Here is a 19,929-nt window from a genome sequence, read left to right on the forward strand (position 1 = left end):
TTGAACAGAAATTTGTCGGTAATATTTCCTGTGTCTCTTACTGATTCTTAATACAATAATAATTATATTAATTCGACATTTCCGATAAACAGCCGTAGACATTAAAACACATTCTTAATTATGTTTATAATAAAATCAAAGGAGATTAGCTGAATTAGAATCGAAAATATAGGAAAATGCAGAAGTAATAAAACTATTTTATTATAATTATAAAACAATTATTGTTATTAATGAACATTTAATAATTATTAACAAATATACACTTTTTACGACACTTATCATTAGAATTATAACGAATAAACACAACGTAAAATAACTATCAATGCTTTTCCGAGATACTGGACTTTAATTCCTCGGGTTGATTAGCATTTGTTGTCTCTGTCGAGTTTACGTCTGAAATGGGAAGGATAGGTGATCGAAAATCCAAACATATCCTCTTTGAGTTTCTTAGTATAATAGGAGATAGTTGAGGCGCTTCGCCGTATTGTTGGAGTTTCTCGAGTCGTTTCTTAATCGAGGGATTAGATGAGATAAAACTCGAGCGGTTGTCCACTCCCAATTTCGGTACCGCCAGCGGCGACGTATAGTCGACCAATTTTTTGTCAGCGCTTGACGTCGAAGTGTATATTTTAATCGGAGTATTTTTACCCGTCGAGTAGCGCGTAGGCGTCGACTTCTTTTGCAATTCCACGTTAAGCTCGAAAGTGCAGCTTTCAGCGTACTTAATTGGATCCTTGAAAATCAAATTTAACACATTTAAATTGAGAAATTTTTATAAAAATAAAATAAAATAGGAACTGACGAAGAATTTAACAGAGCTCGTTTCAAAAAAAAAAATTAGGTTTATTTAAGAAAACTGTAATTAAAAGTGTAGAAAATTATTATATTAAAATTATAAATTGTACAAAATACATGACGAAAAAAGGAGATAATATAACGTACCATGATCAGGTTTCGCAGATTTTCGAAGGATTCGTATAAATGATTTCGGCGAGGATTGCGCGTAAAAGTACTTCTATCCGTGCAATACGCCGCTGGGACATTCCACGAAGTTGCCCTCCGCCATTCTAAATTGCTGCAAGCTACGATAGATCCGACAGTAAGAATCTCTGTATAACCGTAACTGGCTATTCCTTGCCAAAACAATATTGAAAGGTACGAAGATTCGCTCGAACCCGCTTTACAATATGCCAAATGTACGGCATCAAAGTCTCTCATACCCTACAATGTTTCCATATAGAATATTATATTAAGGATTGTAGATGTACAAAATGATGAATCAAATCAGTAAAATTCCGAAACATCTCTATTGCTTAATTGCTTAATATCTTTTTGCAAACTATATATTATCTATTTTATTATAACATTCTTATATTTTGCAAACCGTTATTTTTTTAATTACCGCAGAAACTTAAGAAAATATTAAAACAGGGATCAATGAGAATTGGAGTGAGGTAATTGGAGTTTTAATTAATTTATGTAAAATTGTTCTTTAATCAATTGAACGTTTCGGCTTTGAGTTATCTTCAGCAATAAATTAAAAGATAAAAGTATAAAAATTATACATATCAAAGATATAACTAGAAGGATACTTACTCCTTGTTCTCTGGGAACGTTTGACCTTTTAAATTGTTACTGAAGATAACTCAAAGCGGAATCAAAACGTCCAATAATTTAATTTGAATAAAGAACATTTTTAAATTTATAAATTAATTAGCGCTCCAATTACCGCGTTCAAATTCTAATTAGCCATCGTTCTTATTTTTTTTTTTACAATTTCGAGAGTACTTTAGAATCTTGTTCAAAAAATATGATAACACTTACATAAGGAGCAGGACCGACTGAACAGACAAAACCGACCGTATCAAACTCTCCATAAGGTGGAACGAACTCGGAATTTGCTATTTCGTCTAGCGACGTGCACACTCTAGCGGGATAAGACGCATCGCGCATCTTTCCCGGTTTAAAGATTGCAGACCGACGCGCGGTGAGTTGCAATTCGGTACCCCTGTTGAACAATTACGCTCGTAAAATCCAGCATTATGCGCTATTACATCCACGCGGCGATACAGTTACTCCTTTTTACGAGAATACTACCTCTTTCCGGAAGCCACGACGTTGCAGAGCGAAACACACGCGTCTTCTTTGAGAGCGTCGACAACCTCTTCGCTAGGCGACCAAACTGAGAGAATGGCATTCGCACTTTCGTCACACACGCGAACTTTGAGCAACTGAGAAACCTGTCGCGGCCCCGGCAAGCTCTCGCGCAATTTTGACTGCATCCTCTGTTTGAACCGTTCCTCCTTCTGACGTAACTCTTGCAGTAATTCATCATGTCGTTTCTTAGAGACGGATTCCTATTTATAACGAATACATTGACGGTTTCAAAGGGAAATTTACAAATAAGATAAATCGAATCGCGTATACCTCCGTAGACAAGTTTTCGTAATCTTCGCTCAGTTGAATCGCCATATCATTAGTTTCGCAAGAAAGTCCTTTTCCTTGAAAGTCCTCTGCTTGAGCGTAGAACGACTCTATCTTGGACCAACATTGCTGCTCGTATTTGTTTTGCGCTTTCTCTTCGCTTTTAGCGTTTCTGACAACTGTCATGGAAAGTAAGACATAAGAATTAGATCGCTAACTCTCCCTCTGGGACGAGTTAGATTTAAACGTGTGTCTTACTCGAATCTCCGGATGCGGTTTTCTCGTGATATAACATCGGATACACTCTAGCGACGACAATCGTCATTTTGCCGATTAAACCGCCGCTCGGACACACGTTACGTAACTTGATGGGTATCGGCCCCGAACGCGGCGCGTATCCTAATTTCGTGTCCCATCGTGCGCGCCTGGTTGAATTCGTATGCAATTTCAAGCACACGTCAGCCGGTGCCTAGACGATGAGAAATCAAACAACTAACTGATTGATTCTCGCTTCCAATTCTGATAAAAATCGACGCCTACCTCGAGTGGATAGAAACCTTGGTCGCAGTTGAGTAATTCCGCGCCGGACAACACCAATTTCGTGCCCTCTCTTATTTTACCAGTTGATATATTCTTCACCATGCCTATATCGATACAGGCATTTGTACTGTACCAACCATCGGTTAATTCTATTCTCCATTTTGGTACTCCCATGTGCGGACTCTTCCCTATTTCCATACTTACGTTATTATTCTGTAAATTAAAATACATGAAACACATGTCAAAATTTGCCAATGAAATTCATTGTGATTGACATATATTACTTCTATTATAGATGACACGCATAAAGTCATTCTCTTAGACGCAACGTCGTCCTTTTCCAAAATGCGTCTTATTGCCGGTCGCTGAGAGCGGTCGATCTCTCGATCGTACCGATACTTTAATTGTGCCATAACGTGTGAAGGTGTTAATGCCCTGAAGCGTACAAAAATCGTATAAAATAATTGTGTAATCCCTTTCGTAATATAGACGTCTCTGCCCGGCTTAGAAACTGTTTTACTAAACCAGTTTCGTAAAATTATGCCGGTTCCAAGTGGCTTAGTTTAGCTTAGAGATGGTTTGCGTGCTAATTTCGTTATGCAGGATGAGTAACTAGAATGATTTTCAGAATGAAATAACAATATGAAATAGAACTTAAATATTAATTTCTTGTTATACAATAATAAGAAATAAAATGCTATGACTGCGTTCACACAAAACAGTTCAGTGGGCTTCAGTGATTCTTCATTACAATTCTACACTTATTGTTAGATCCAGCGAAGAATTAAAAGCAAAAACGAATCATATTAAAGGATCAGTGAACGCTCAATGAGCTGCTTTATCTGCTAAATATATTCATTACTCAAATGGCATTCTTTTTTTTATTGTTATATAACAAGAAATTAATATTTAAGTTATATTTCATAATTAAAATAAAAATATTCATTGTAGTTGACTTCCGCACTGAAGAGGACTCGGAATCGAAACGTTAACGTTTACAGTTAACTTGGTTGATAAGTACATTCCAATTGTTTGCAAATTATACCTTATCGCCTCATAAATATATTATTTACACACTAACTCATATGTGTAATTTATTTATATTTGATATTTCATAATGTTATTTCATTTTGAAAATCATCAGGTGGTCCACCCTATGTTATACCTGGGTAACTTGACCGAGCCGAACTTCATTCGGTCCATCGACGCTAATTTCCACACGATCCACCGGTAATGATTCTCGACCCAGCGTGCGGGAATGAGATTCGGATCTACACCCGGACTGGCAAGAAATGCACGGAGAAACTCCCAGACTCCCGCGTATCCATTCTCATCCAGGATTAAACGTACACCGTCCTCCATTTCTATCCCGCGAACGTTACTATGCGCCACATCGTCCCCATAAAAATCGGAGCAACGGAATTTGTACGTCGCGGCGGTCGCAGCGGTGATCTCCAGGATTTTTGGTGATATCCGTCGATCGACAAGCTCCTGGTAGGAACATGGCATGGGCGGCGCGCCATCGCCGATCTCACTCATCGATAAACGAGCGTTAGAATTAATCTGCTTGTAACGGTACAGGTGACCCATCGATTGCTTCGATCCTTCCGATTGCGCTCGTCTCCTCTTCGCGGTGATTATCGTCTCCTGCTCTAACGCGGCTGCCAAGCGATCCTGTAGAACCTTCGTCGATTGATCGATAAAATCCATCATCATCTGAGTGTCGCTGTACTCATTCAATGCCGCGCTATTGCCTTTTGCTTTTTCCTGCACGGCTTGCGTCGGTTCCTTCGTATTTAATTTATCGTCCTCAATCTTTCCGCAAGTCGCGCTTCCTTGCACAACGTTCTCTTGCAATGCTGCACTCTCGTTATCTAGCATCTTGTTATCTGCTCGCGATGTATTAGACTCGTCCCTTTGATATCCTATATTCTTTCGCTTCCTCAAGCTAGACTGCCTTCCTATAATAGGACTGCCCGCTGTTTCCGATTCGGTTGATTCTATCGAGTCCTTTTTAGGCGATCCCGAGATGGAATCTACAATGGAAGAGGTTTGCCTTTTTTTATCAGGATCTTGATTTTCGTCGTTATCCGTGCTAGTACTCGTATTATCGGAAAACAATTTTCTTGCTTGAAATTCGCTGCTGAGACGAGCCTTTTTCGTTTCGGACGTGTAATTCCTGCCCTGCGGTGTGCTCCCGTCTACATTAGTCTCGCTTAGTTTGCGCTTTTGCAACGATGCGCGCCCCAAGTCAGGATTACTTTCATCCAGGCAGTCATTGGAGAATAATTCTCGTGCTGTTAATGCAGCATTGTTCGAAACCGGTACCTCTTGACCGCTTGCAGTTTGCAATCCACCATATGGAATTGCTAAGTCGCGTTTTTTAATCTTTTCTTCATCGCGATCACTATTTTTAAGAATATCCATTTCTAAAGGACAATCTAATTCATCCGCAAATAACGCTTTTGCTTTGGATAATGCTTGTTCCGAGATATTGATGTATGTTCCACCAGCGGTTTGAAATCCAATACTTGGAATTTTTACCTCTTGCACATTTTCTAATTCGTTGATTTTATTAACTTTGTTTGCAATTACTGGTTTCACTTGATCATCCAATCGTTTATCAAATAATTTTGCTTTTGATATCTGTTCAGAAATACCAATGGCGCTACCAGGAGATTTAAATTTAATATTTGACATTTTTATCTCTAATCCTTTCGTTTCTTTATTATGAGCATTGGTTTCCTCTGCAACGACTACTTCAACTGTATCATCCAAATGTTCCGCGAACAATGTTCTTGCTTTGATCGGTGATTCTCCTGAGGTATTGATAGATTTACCACTGGTTGCAGAAAACGATGGTAGGGTCTTAATTTTTACTGGTATAGATTTTTTAACGGTAGATCTCTCATAATATTTTATTAGTTCATCGTCATCAATACTGTGTGATTCATCCGCTAATAACGCTTTTGCTTTTAACAACGCTTTCTTTGAGATGTTAATAGGATTGCCACTAGCAGTTGATAAAATAGGAGCTTCATTGACTTCTTCACTAAAACTTTTACTTACAAATGGTTTTTTACAATCTGCAGTGTATACATTGTCGTAATTTTTCAATTGTTTTACAAGCGGTTTTGGTTTGGATAATGCTTCTTTCGCAATGTTGACGAAAACGTTATTAACGAATGAAGAGGATGGTAAATGCTTATTTTTCTCTTCATTAGATTTATTTCTTTTAGCGGGTGGTTCATAATTCTGCGTCTGCATTTCATCCATATCAAAGGTGGATTCATCCATATCTGCGAACAGTCTCTTCGCTTTAAATAACGCTTGCTTTGATACATTAATTGAAGCACCACGAGCAGTAAAAAAACCTATATTTTCATTCTCCTCAATATTCCTTCCTTTGTCGACGTTCTGTTCGTAGTTACATTGTGTGACAGTAGTCTCCATTGTTTTTTGATTGTTAAAAGTGTCCAAACATAACTCATCTATCTTACTAAATGAGACATTGCTAAAGAACTCTTGTGTGGATGTGTTTAAACTATCAGGTACGTCGTTCGTAATATTTTTTGATTCCTCATTATTACATGTGTCTTGATTTTTATTGAGAACTTTTGACTCGTCATCTTTAAGAGCAGTTTCAAGAGACAAAGTGGATATTGCAGCATTTGTAGTGTCATCTTGTGCTACGGAATTAGCATCGTCAGAAATAACAGATTGTACATTTGCAGTAATATCTTCATTGTCAGTTACAGCCAATGGGTCTATAGATATAGAAGATCTAAATATACGACGCTTGGAACGTCTCCGCGACGCTCTAGAGGCAATAACAGGAGAATCAGAAATAATTTTTTCTACGCTTTTAACACTTGAAACGTCGGGTGTACGCTGTTCACCCCTAGGTGTTTCTTCTGTCTGAAATATTAATGATAAACGGGACGTTTTATAACCGTCGTTTCAACAGTAGTACTCTTACAGAAATTTAATTCTGGTCAATTTAATAATGAAAAGTAGTAAATTGTGGCGTTCAACAGAAAAAGCAGCTGTGCAGCTATTATAAAATTTTCTAAAATGATAGATTTATACATTTAGATCTAGTGAGGATCTAAATGTGTAACTAAGGATAGGTAGAACTAAAGATAAGACTGATAACAGAACTTTATAACAGTTGCAAAGTAGCTTTTTCTGCTGAATGCAGCAATTAATTACTTATTTTGAGTATTAAAAGTAATGATCAATATTTTTAATAATCAAAATAAATAGTTGATTACTACCTTTTTAAGTATTAAAGTAAATCTCTGTAAGTACAATATATAAGTGTAACAAAGTTTATAAAAAAGATGTATTACTAACTGTTGCGCTAGTCGTTGATATCGTATGAGGTTCAGCTTGTGGGGTCTCTAAGTCGCTACTCCACTGTTCATTTATTTTACTTAAAAATGGCAACAGACTCAACGGTGTAGATGGAATTACGGCATCAGTTGGCATTCTGTCATTAACAATTTCACAAGTGACCAATAATGGATATTAAAATAACTTGTTGATCAGAAATATTATTGACAGACAATATATAATTCAATAACTTTACTTATTCACAATAGATTTGTTCTTGCATTTTCATTACTGTATTGTATAGTAATCTCCATCGTAATAAAACTTCAAAGTAACAAAATAAAAATGTATCATATCAAAAATATATAATCGAAAGTATTATTGATAGACAATATTATTCAATGACTTTATTTATTGCAATAAATTTGTTTTCATGAATAACTTGTTTATCAAAAGTATTATCGACAGACAACATGACTTGTTCGCAATAGATTTATTCTTGCATTATCATTATTATGTCAGACGTTAATCTCCGTTGTAACAAAACTTCAAAATAACAAAATAAAAAGGTGTCATATTGGGACTATCGAATCAGAAGTATTATTGACACAACAGACATTATTCAATGACTTTACTTATTGCGACAAATTTGTTCTTGCAAACATCTTGTTCGTCAGAAGTATTATCAATACACAACATGATTCAATAACTATTCGTTCGCAACAGATTATTCTTGCTTTATCATTACTATATTAAACGCTAATCTGCGTCATAACAAAACTTTAAGGCAACAAAATAAAAATGTATCTTACATCGTACTGGGACTATCAAGCAACGACAAAGGTGTTTCAGACCGACTTAAAACTGAGGTATCCTGGCAGACGTTGGGTCTGTGTCTAATCTCCTTCTTTTGTTCGTCATCTAAAAATTCGTACGTGTAAAAAGAAAAAGGAAGAAAGAATGCCATTACTGCCGTAATTCGAGGACACACAATCATTACCTGAGAACAATTCGTCAGACTCATCTTCGGCGTTGTCAGTCTCTGGCAGATCCATGGCCGGGTTAATGTCGTCTGTTCTCACGTCGTATTCGCACTTTGTTTACTTATCCATTAATCTATCTCAATTCGTCGTATCCCATCTGTTTGTCGCAGAGGTTGTGCCAGTTGGACGTGCAGCAACGTGCAGTAGCCGATGAAAACGAGATGAATCAGCAGTTGATCGATCGTTCAGTCCCCACCGATCCGACGACACACATGCAAATACAACTATTGGCAACTATTCGAATCTCTCACGTGGCGGGTACCTGTCTTTGTTTTGAATTTCCCTCATGTAACACGCGAACCTCTCGTATTGCACAACGATGCACAACGAAGGAAAAAAAACACGCAGTCAGGTGACGATTCTTGGCGCTGCACGCGGCAGCGAGGGAAAGTAGCCGGCTGCAGCCCGTATTGAATGATAACCAAACTGCCATCTAGCGATACAGTAGATTTTAACAGATTTTAGTACTTGCTGGTGCAACTGATTTGAAGTAAGAGCGTGTATTCAATTTTACATCGAAAAAGCATGTCAATTAAAAATTAACTGAAGCTGGAACGCTGTATTTGTTCTCAGGATTTAAACGCTCGGTGATTTTCAACCGACAATTGATTCGCTGGGTAAAGTATATTAAACGTGATGTATTTAAACTTTGTAGGTTATAAAACGTCATTTTGCACCTAACAATCCTGGTGAAAATTTTTCTTATTATTTTTATACGAATCGGAACATTTTTCAGAAATACTCAGAAATATTCGGAAAGTTCACATCTTCCCTCAGAATTTTTCATACATGTGAATTCTGAAATACTCTGAGATTTCTTATCCCATAATTTTAAAATATTTTAAAATTTTTTAGATTTTATAACATTTCATCAGAAATTATACTTACAAAAAAATCTTAGAAATATCTTATATTTCATAATTAACATATATGGAAAATTCTGAGAATAGATGTAGATTTTCTAAGAAGCGTTCCAATTCGTATAAAGATATGAGAAAGTTATAAAGTTATATAGAAATTCTGAGAAAAATTTTCACCAGGGAATACATTAGGATACAAATTATTCTCTTAATATTTAATACAAAGTAAGATATTAAAGATTAAAAGCCACTATCCATCAAAACTATAGGTGTACTATTTGATTCTCTTAATATTCTTAGATTATCACTCATAAAATATAATTAGATCACGTCATTGTCAAGTATTCAGATAACTAAAGACTAACAGCATTGTCAACATTGCTAGTGTATCAGCATTTATCAGCTAATAGGATCATGATTTTAGAGCAAATTCCTATTCATTGTGTCTTCTTTTTAAGCTTGGTTTCTGTCATTACAACTTGTTAACCAGGTGTGGTTCCATTAATGTAAGATTAACTTTAATCTTGGTTCAATTTACTCTTTTTTTCTAATTCTAGACCTAATTCTGATCTGGTTCCACCAGTGTAAGATCAATTTTAATCTTGATTTATTTCTAATTTTTAGAATTAGAAACAAAGTAAATTGAACCAAGGTTAAAGTTAATTTTACACTGATAGAACCAAGCCTTAATATAACAAAAATGCAATAGGATTGGAGCATACCTTGCCATCATAATGCGAGAAAGAAAATTCTAGTGCAGAAATAAAAAAAACAAATCCATGACGTTATGCAAAACTTTCGTTTTCTGTGATTTTCAATATTAGAAAAATAGCAGGCTGTACTCGGCTGTTACTGAAGGTTTACTAGCATAATATACAACACACAGTTTGTAATATATGCTCTTGACAAGTTCGGCTATCTGAATAGAAAACTTAAAAATATCGCACTATAGATTTTTTTTATGTGTTGAAGAGTATACTGTATATTACAAAAAGAATGTAATATTTTAGCAGGCTTGAGCATGGAGCAGCTGCAGACGGCATTGACCGCTATCAAGGTGCTCCGTTCCAATGTCGGACAAGTGTTTGATTCCCTTGGAAATGGTTTACGGGCAGAACATGGAGAGGAGAATAAAGAATCCAAGTATTTATTTGAGTTACAAGAACTGTTGACTACTGTGAATGTTAACTTGAGGTAATTTGAAAGCATTTGAGATCAGTTTTATATTGGATTTTAGTTTTATATTGGATTTAGCTTTATACATAAATACTGTAAGGAACAAATTAATTTTTACCGTTTTAAACATTACTACAGGGACGTAGAACAGGCGATAAGTAGTTTAAATCCTCCACCAGGTCCATTTAATTTAGCCAGCACAACTTACCTTAGTCAGGAGACCACGCAAGAAAGACAGGCGTTGTATAGCACACTCGTTAACAGTTACAAATGGACAGATAAGATTCACGAATATAGTAACGTTGCCCAGTCCTTGCTCAGCCAAAACTCGCTAAAGAGATCTTACACAAGTTCAAGTAGAACGAAAAGGGGAAGATACCAAACCAGCAATCATAATGTACCTCAGGCGTAAGCTATTGTGATTAATTTTCACAATGGATAATTAATGATAATTGTAAAAGTAGAGACTCTATAACGGAATCTAGCCACGAGATAATAAACTTTCGATTGATCTGTCGTTATATATCCTTCTCTTTCATTCTTGTTTTGACAAAATTGCTTGTGGTTAGACTCTGTTATAGGATCTTTAGGTCAAAGTAACACTGTGGACTTTAATTGATTTTAAAATGTACAGGCAAGTTGACTCTATGATATCAACGTTTGATCGACTATTCAACGACATGACGGTATCCGTATCTCGTCCGTTTGCATCGAATGCAGTGTTACATGTTACACTGGGACACGTCCTGAAAGCAGTGATAGCGTTTAAGGGGTTGATGATCGAGCGGGTGGTAGTCAAGGGTTATGGTGAAACGATGGACCTGTGGACGGAGTCTAGACATAAAGTCTTCCGTAAAGTAACGGAAAACGCGCATGCCGCAATGTTGCACTTCTATTCGCCTACGTTACCCGAGTTAGCAGTGCGATCATTTATGGTAATTGATAATTTGTTGATAATTGTATACTTTTACATCGTAAAGTAAATATAAGGAATGATATGATCATCATCAGCATTAATCAACAAGAGTGATATGATCATCATCAGCATTAATCAACAGCAGTCTAATCAAAAATAATTTTGTTTATTCACTGACTGCGATCTGATTCGCGCTCACAAATTGTGAGCATCAATTGTCCTCGTTTAACATTTAATAAACAAAGAAGTATTGATTCTTAAACTTTAAGACAGTAAGTAAGCGGCCAATAATAGTATTAATGAAACGAATAACATTTTATAACAAGAGCACGACGTATTTGTTTTATTAATACTGTTATTGAAAATTAACAAGATTACTTTTAATTAAATTGCTGTCGGCTAATGTTGTCAATACAACATTATTTTTATCCGTGTACTATTAAATCTAGTTAGATACGATTATCATCCGTTAGCTAAGGATTCTAATGCGCGATACATATTGTTATCACGTTTTCTCTCGTTTTCAGACATGGTTTCATAGTTTAATCAATTTGTTCAGCGAACCGTGCAAACGCTGCGGCTTGTATTTGCACAGTGCGCTTCCACCGACTTGGAGAGACTTCCGAACTTTAGAACCTTATCATCAGGAGTGCAAACCATAAGATACAAGTTTCTCGAAACTTGTGTTTTAGATAAGTAATCAATCTCTACAGGTATTTTATCGACGGTATTTTATGTACAGTAATAAAGCGTAATGACATTTGATACTTATATTTTTCCTAAATGCATTAGTTGGAATATTATATTGTGTATATATTAAAATGATAAAATTGTGAATAAAATATTTTTCTCTATTTCAACACATCGCATGCTAATTAATCTCGCGATACTATAATAATACGCGCATTCCTCTCTTTTTTTCATGTTTTTTGTTAGGGGATGGTGACGAGGCAAGTAAAACATTTTCACAGAGAATGTAAGGGCTTTTATAAAAAGAATTCAATTACATAACACTTAATAAATGCAAATCGCACAAAACATCGCGCGTTCTATGAGAGAAAAATTATAAAATATCAGAAGGTACATTAATTCGAAACAACATACGTCGTATCACGCGGCACTGCCGATCGCGCTCAAGATAGAAAGCTGATTAAATGTACGACTAGATTTCTCGTTAGACCTGTTAATAGTGACGTTTTGAATTTTAGCGAACTTATAATATTACACAGTAAAAATAGACGCCCCCTTTTTTTCCCATTGTAGAAGCGAGATGACGAAAGGAAAGTATAATCGAACTTGATTATCGTTCAGCGGAGAGAATTGATGTTTAGTGCTAACTTTTAATATCGTAATATACAAATGAGCGGGCGCGTAAACGTTTTTTTTTTCCTTGGAGTAGCTCTGCGATCAATGTGTATTTTTTTTTTATTCCTTGTTACCTATATCCTACGTATGTATACACTCTTAGTGTCGTTATATGCTATTTAGTTTTACATAATGCTAATTAGTATCATATGTAAATATAATTACGTTGTATTATAATATAACTTTTCACATAACTGTACACATTCACATCTTGGAATATTGGCGCTCTCCTAAGGGGCGCAAGTCGTTTGAGTGGCAGTGAACTTATTTTACAAATCGTTATTGTAATCACTTATTTTGTTGGACTGTTCGAAATTTCTCGTTTTACCTTACTTTTTTTTCTCTCTTTTGTTTCGTTTTGTTGAAGGCTAATGTTGTAATGCTCTCTTTTGTTTCTTTTTGTTGAAGGCTAATGTTTTAATGTTCAATGAGTTTTAATAATGTATCATTGACTCGAAACCATTGATACGATCATTGCTTATCTTCTTATCAAAGTTGTGATGGTGCGAAATACATTATTATAGGTCTTCGCGTTTAAAAAGTAGTCGTCTTTATAGTATATGCATATATGTATATATGTATACGTTATTACAATCTTTTTAGAAACGAATTATTTGTTTATAGTATTATACGTGGGTCAATTACAGACAAGTGAATTCATTCAATTCTTTTCGCTGGTAAGAAGGGCTAAGAAGGGCCTTTCCGCTGACGTTCTCTCGAGACGAAAGTAATGCTATGTACGGAAAGCGCCTTTCTTAACTCGCACATCTCGCGTTGAGTTTTATATATATATATGTATATACGGCATACTGCATTTTCGAGGGTAAAAATTGCCGCGCGTGTAAATGATATATTGTTTTTGGTGCCAATGTGATCTGTCTTTCGTGAACACATATCGCAGCATGCCTTTTCTCGGTGAGGTGGTGATCGAAAGAAGAGGTTGTCGCAAAACACAAATGGGTCGAATAGTTTTACGGCTATACGAGAATACCGAATGCGCTCTCGAAATTTTGTTAATCATTTAGCAGCTATAACGCAAAGATTCGCGTCGGGTTCGAGGATCTTCGAGACTCGATTCGACCGGTTCGAATTAATTGTCTCCTGGATACGCGCGTGTTTGATACTCAAACAGAATAACACGTCACAATAATGTTAAAATGACGTTAAATCGTAAGTGATTGAAAAGTGACTTTTAATAATTATTTTGGAGACATTTTTACGTTATTTTGATGTCATGATGACTTGTTCTGCTTGAGTATCAGCTTGCTGATGATTTCGAAATGGAGATAATAATAAATTCGCGGTCCACGACATAATTATCATCCATCGCAGAGATGAGAGAGGGAGAGAGAGAGTTTATATTCGTCTGTGTGTATCTCGGTGAAGTTTCCAATTATATTAATTAGATTGAGTGTTTACGCCGTGCTACTATCGCCTAGTAGCTATAAATAGTTTCTATATATATATATATATATATGTATATATACGCCTCTATCCTAGCTTTATCAATAATTAATATAGTATTCTGAATTCTCTGATAATACTCGTAATGCAAGAAATCTACTTTATCATATCTTTTTTTTCCAGTTCAATATAGCTTTATTGCCTTTCTCACTGATTCTGTATGTTTTGGACAGCTTATAATTAAAAAACTTCTTCGGTTTGCTCGTTCGAATGATATCATATAATGACGTTTTGCACGCGGATTCCGTCTAGATCTTGTTTTTCCCATTCGATTAGTATCTCTATCCTAAATATTATATTGCGTTTACGTCGCGACATTCGAAACCGCAAGTTGAACTGCTTTGAAAGGAATCACCGGAGATTTATTCCGTAGAATTGAAATTCTGATCATCGAAATGAAAAAATCAAGCCTCTTTGGCTTCTTTATTCCTTTTAACATTCATGTTATTTTTACACTTGCGATTAGATAATAATCTTTTCTTTCGTGAAATAAAATTTAGCGACTGATACGAAATAAGGAGAAATCCTTATTACGAATCCTGATAATTTTGTTCGAAGAATTTGTTTAACTATGTGAGAGGAATTAAGACGAATAGAATGAAATAAGAAAGATTTGAAAAGTTTTTTAAATCAATCTCTAATTTCAATGATTGGACTCGCAAGATAAATAGCGGGTTCCTTTCGATTTTTGTAGGATAATCCGATGGATACATCAAGCTAACGCGAGGAATCTATTTATCATCATTATTAGCGTTCGAATAATTGGATCCATTTGTCACTATCGGTAGTTGTGAAGCGAGGATAAGTCTTACTGCTCGCGGATTTATATCCGAAGGTTTACAGATTAACGAAATGTTTATGTTTCCCAGGTAGAACATAGTCATAAAAGTCATAATTAAATCATAATGATATTATAATGATATAATGTCATCATGACGTCATTTGTTACTTAAAAATGAACTTGTAAGTGACAAATAAGGTCATGATGATGTCTTTATAATATTATTGTAATTTCTGTGTTCTACTTGAGTTCGCACTGAATTCTCATATGCGGCGTGAAGAGCTGCGTTCAGCAAAAAAAGCGGCTTTGCAATTACATAATAATAAAGTATTATGTAAAATTCTTTAATACTTTCTAACATTTTTAGAGTGAATCTCACTCTTAAAGACTGAAAATTGAGCTTTTTTTCAAGACTGACTCAATTTTCACTCTTTAGAGATTTCACTCTAAAGAATTTAGACAGTATGATTAGTCTTCCCCTTAGTTCCTCTAAGTGGATAACTGAATCACATTAAGGAATCTTACAACAATTGCAAAACTACTTTGTCTGTTAAACATACCAAGGCAACGTAAAACGACAAAATATCAAAGTCACATGCGGGATATGATCGCCGTCGATTTCGTTGGTTCATGCTATCGCGAAAGAGAGGGCTTCCCGAAAGAGTTCACGATGCTCGATCGACATCGGTATCTCCATCGCGGTGTTTTCTTTTTTAGGATTTAGAACGGCAATGAGTCTGTTGGAGATATATGTCTGTCCTCGTTTTGTCACTCGTCGATAATGCTACTTTAGCGGGAAACGAAGTACGCTATATATTTCCGGTTATACGGGATTATCATACACTTGCTGTGTGGTTCAGCGACGTCTCTGAAGTACGATAGAAGTATACAAGTATATACACACGTATGTACAGCACGTAGGGAGAGATCGTCGTCTCCCTCGGAGTATTCCGAGATATCGAATCGCCTGCACTCTTCCATCAAAAAGATCGATAACGGGGTGGAAGGAGAGGAAGAAAGATCAATGACGGAATAAGAAAAGGCATGCCTCTGCGCAGACTGGCTGCTGTTATTGATTTTCCCGATTCGGCCGAGGTGTCGATTCCCGTCGCGATAAAACGCATTGGCGATCGCGATGTCGATTGCGTATCGCAAATTCACGCAGAAGTTGAAATTAAAATTCTAGACCAATTTTGAAGACCAATAATTTGAAGAACCTTAAAAAAAGGGAAGCGAACTTCCGACGGGTCTATTTCCCGCTCGTGTATTTTTCGAGGAACGATATTTCCGCATTTAGAATTTTCATTTAACCTTTCGTCGACCATGTGGAATTTTACACCTTAATTCATATACTTTTTTGAGCTTCAGTGTAGATTTTTATATTGTATTTTCCGGACTGTATAAAAATCTGAAAAAATTCTTCCGTATGAAAGCTTTAACAACGAGTTTTTACTATCATAGAAAAATCGAATTGTATTTTACTTATTTTTTACAAATTTAAGGACCGCCACACTAAATGTAGAAGATTATATAGAAAATTGGATCTCAGTGGAATAAATTAATTTCCGTATATAGTGTAGCTTATGTGGATAAAAGATGTCAGACACAAGGATAGATAATGGCTCAGTAAGCAAGAAACATTTTGGAACATTTCAGCAATATTGTAGCAACGTTGTAACGTGTTACTGAAATGTTCTAAAATGTTTCTTGCTTATTAGAAGATAGTTTCCGAGTTATGAGGTATCAAAGCACGAATTTTATACCTTTGGTATACACCGTAGTTCAAAAGCTGTCATTATTAAGTCTTATATCTGTGACATCTTTTGTTCACATTATCTATACAGCCACAGAACTTCATGCAGCAATATTATTGTAATTAATGTTTGCAATATTACTCCGATATTACTAGAACATTGTTGTAATTTTGGAACAATCAGTGCTGTATGGAGTATATGCTACGCAATAAAAAGTATATAAACACAAACTCACCGAGACGCAATTTTTTATTAATTAGTGCCTCTAACTATCAAAATTTACAATGAAAATGTATTTTCAAAGTCCAACTTGGTCGGACGGAGAGTTAACGCCGATTTCTTCGTTCGTTGATTTGAAGAACTCGACGATCCATTGCAGAAATATTTAATAAGTAGTTAAGGAATCGACATGTCCACTAGGCCGAAGCAGGAAAGTGTGCTGTAGTGTACCCTGCGTTTTATGAGATAAAATATGGTTGATTGGTTCGTGAGTATATTGGCGATCGAGAGGCACCGTATGAGTTCAACGTGATCGCGAACGTCATCGAGATTGCGGCTAATCGACAGCTAATTCCGATGTAATTTTCTTTATTTTTTTTTTGACATTAATTTAATGCAGTTGGTCGATGCCCAATTTGAGATCTTCGATACGAGAGATCGCTATACTTCGATCGTTAAATGCGCTGTTACATTCCGCGATTTGTAAAGGCAAGTTATTCCTTTTCCTGTCTTTCCGGTGATTTCAACGAAAAACCGCTGGCCTTCCCTCAAAGCGAATTTCTCGATAGGCAGATTAAGAGGAATCGGCAGAAATACGTTTTGATCCCTTTTAATTCCCCACTTTCACGAAGCACCCTTGAACGACAAATTTTCTTATCGGTTTAACGATTCTTCTTTAAACGTTCGAATCATCAGGCTCGTCATTCGCTCGTAAATTAATTGAGACCACTCCTTTTGCGAAACGAACGAATTCAGGGAACACTTTCGTCTCTCCGGCAATTGGCGTATACATTCGCTCTCGATAATTCCGGGATCGAGCGCCGGAAATGACGAAAAGAAAATATCACAGTGTCTCGAGGGCAGCTCGTAATCTTTTTAAAGTCGTCGCGGATATTATGGCAGTCGCAATAGTACACTATTATCGTACGCCATTCGTCATCGTCGTCGTCGTCGTCGCAGAACTATAACAGCGCATATTTCTAATAATTACACAACACGGTGCGATGAATCGTACAGAGGACAGTGTGATACAAAAACGACACGTAGTCCCGACATGAGTCCTAGAAAATTAATGATATAAAAGTGAAGATATATATAGATACACGTTTCGCCTTTGCTCCGAATGGATGAAGGAGTTTGCAACGACGGGGGATGAATTGGACGGAGGGACCGTCCTTTCTCCCTTCCGCCGTCGCTTGAGGCGCCCTTTTCGCGGGCGCCGATTTCACGTTTCGATATCCTTCGATGTCGCACGAAGTCCCGAGTGCACTCGCGCAGTGCGTGAGATCGCGACGCGGCAATTCTCGTAATCACCTTTCCCTTTTCCCAAGCATATACTCGTCTAGGCACAAATCACTTTCGCATTATTCTATCTCGATCGCGCGCTCGTCCCATCGTCCTCGTTAACGTTACGCGCGGTGTCTTCTTCCAACTTCCATTTAAGAGGAAGATTCTCGATAAGAATCTTCCGCTTTCACCAAGAGGATCATCTCGCATTTGCCATCGCCTTTGAGATTCGCCCGCCAAACGGCCGAGCGCCGATCTCAGCATCCCTCGTAGCATATTTATTTTTTATTCGAAACATTCCCATGCCGAATTATCTCATCGTCGCTAAGCACCATCGAGACGAAGGCTCGATCGGGGGGTAATCTCGACTCGAGGAATAAGCGCAACACCGAAATGTTTTTTGACGACGATCCTGATAATCATCTCCTATATCGAAAACAACGGTTTTGCTGAATCCTTACATAATCTAATATTGGTCAATTTAATGCTGGGTCTGTTTTTTATTCCTGCACTCGAACTTGCTTTCTTGCTTTCGTCAAATATTAAACATATATACGTATTTCACTTTAAGTTCCAAAAGTTTACACTAATTCAGTTGTAGAAAACAGACCTGCTGGAAGATGGTAATTAATCACTTATATTTTAAGTATTAAAAACATTGTAATCAGTACATTTTTTTTTAGTGGTTTAGTAAAATAAGCAATTACTGTCTTTCAGTAACAAATTGGCTAGTATTAGATTTCTGTAAGAAAAGTATCTAAAAATTTAGATGCAGATCAGAAAATTATTCAGTCTGTCAAAATAATTATATAGGAGCTGGTTTTTAGAACGTCAAAGTTTTTGCAGTACTGCTCATAATTATTCTGATGATTTAACAAAATTATTTTCAAATTTGTCTCTAATTAAATTTTTAAATACTTCAGCAAAATTGTTTTTTCTATGCGAAATCATTCGAATAATTATGTCGTTTAATAGCTATTACGAAACGATTAAGAGTTACGCCCAGCTAATATCATTGGAGAAAATATCGCGATGCCTCATTTATCCTATATAATGCTGAGGTATATATTCTCATAATATTCGTTCCCAGACAGCACACGATATCCTATTGAACATCCTGGGAACACATCCTTAGAACGTAGAAACGTTTTCTGGACGTCCCTTGAAGGTCTGTGCTGTATGGTGGTAATATTTCCCAACGGTTACCCCGATCGACCCCATGCTCTTCGTTGAACTAATTCAGCTCGTAGAGAGACAGACAAGACAGACAGACAGACAGATAGAGAGACGTAATCGACCAACGGAGGGGAACACTTGTTCCCTTAACATCGCATCGCCTGCGAGCAATCGTATTGACGGTCCAGCGGATGCTGCGCCTCGTGAGTCGCACTTGACCGCGTCGTCGTCGTCATTGCCGTCATACGAAACGGCTCCTTTCCCCGTCGTTCTCTTCTCACTGCTCGTTGTACATCGCGCCGTTCGCCGACGTCTCGAAGCTCTCGGTCGCGGTACAGCCGAGGCTGGTCGCGCGGCGCAGACTATGCCGCAGGAACGCCGCGCACGCCTTGCTGCTCTCGGTGATGATCTCGTAGAGCTGCGTCTCCAGGCTGAGGCTGCTGGTGGTGAGCAGCAACGGCAGCGGTATCGGCGCGTTCATGATCACTAGGTTACCGATATTAAGAGGAGCTGTTTCCCGTTGTCAGACACCGCTGTTCGGAAAGCGTGGCGGGGGAAGCGGGGGCGGTGGTCTCTCCGGCTGAGCGGG

The 19,929-nt window shown here is 37.0% G+C and overlaps 2 protein-coding genes across 6 annotated transcripts; one reads left to right on the top strand and one right to left on the bottom strand.

Annotated features, from left to right (window-relative positions):
- Window positions 1-312: 312 nt before the first annotated feature.
- On the bottom strand, window positions 313-8,665 carry LOC108726586 (breast cancer type 2 susceptibility protein homolog). 3 transcript variants are annotated; one of them, XM_018454241.1, is made up of 12 exons: window positions 8,300-8,665; window positions 8,112-8,220; window positions 7,321-7,456; window positions 4,130-6,882; window positions 3,249-3,399; window positions 2,965-3,177; window positions 2,683-2,893; window positions 2,428-2,603; window positions 2,098-2,357; window positions 1,825-2,008; window positions 943-1,221; window positions 313-733 (listed from the first exon to the last, which is right to left on the bottom strand). In XM_018454241.1, the coding sequence occupies exons 1-12, from the start codon at window positions 8,352-8,354 to the stop codon at window positions 320-322; spliced, it is 4,941 nt and encodes a 1,646-aa protein (XP_018309743.1). In that variant the 5' UTR covers window positions 8,355-8,665; the 3' UTR covers window positions 313-319. The 3 variants fall into 3 exon arrangements, with proteins under 3 accessions (XP_018309743.1, XP_018309744.1, XP_018309745.1); XM_018454242.1 differs by lacking the exon at window positions 8,112-8,220 and having other exon boundaries at window positions 8,300-8,364; XM_018454243.1 differs by lacking the exons at window positions 7,321-7,456; window positions 8,112-8,220.
- A 139-nt stretch (window positions 8,666-8,804) lies between these two features.
- Window positions 8,805-15,225, top strand: MED27 (mediator complex subunit 27). Of its 3 annotated transcripts, none has more exons than XM_018454259.1 (5): window positions 8,805-8,964; window positions 10,216-10,396; window positions 10,517-10,786; window positions 11,013-11,313; window positions 11,822-15,225. In XM_018454259.1, exons 2-5 carry the CDS (start codon window positions 10,224-10,226, stop codon window positions 11,954-11,956), a joined length of 879 nt encoding a protein of 292 aa, XP_018309761.1. In that variant the 5' UTR covers window positions 8,805-8,964; window positions 10,216-10,223; the 3' UTR covers window positions 11,957-15,225. The 3 variants fall into 3 exon arrangements, with proteins under 3 accessions (XP_018309761.1, XP_018309762.1, XP_018309760.1); XM_018454260.1 differs by having other exon boundaries at window positions 8,805-8,959; window positions 10,213-10,396; XM_018454258.1 differs by having other exon boundaries at window positions 8,805-8,959.
- The last annotated feature ends 4,704 nt before the right edge of the window (window positions 15,226-19,929 follow it).

The sequence above is a fragment of the Mycetomoellerius zeteki genome, unplaced genomic scaffold, assembly GCF_001594055.1.
Source record: "Mycetomoellerius zeteki isolate Tzet28-1 unplaced genomic scaffold, Tzet1.0 scaffold430, whole genome shotgun sequence".
In the NCBI taxonomy this organism is placed as follows: Eukaryota; Metazoa; Arthropoda; class Insecta; order Hymenoptera; family Formicidae; genus Mycetomoellerius; species Mycetomoellerius zeteki.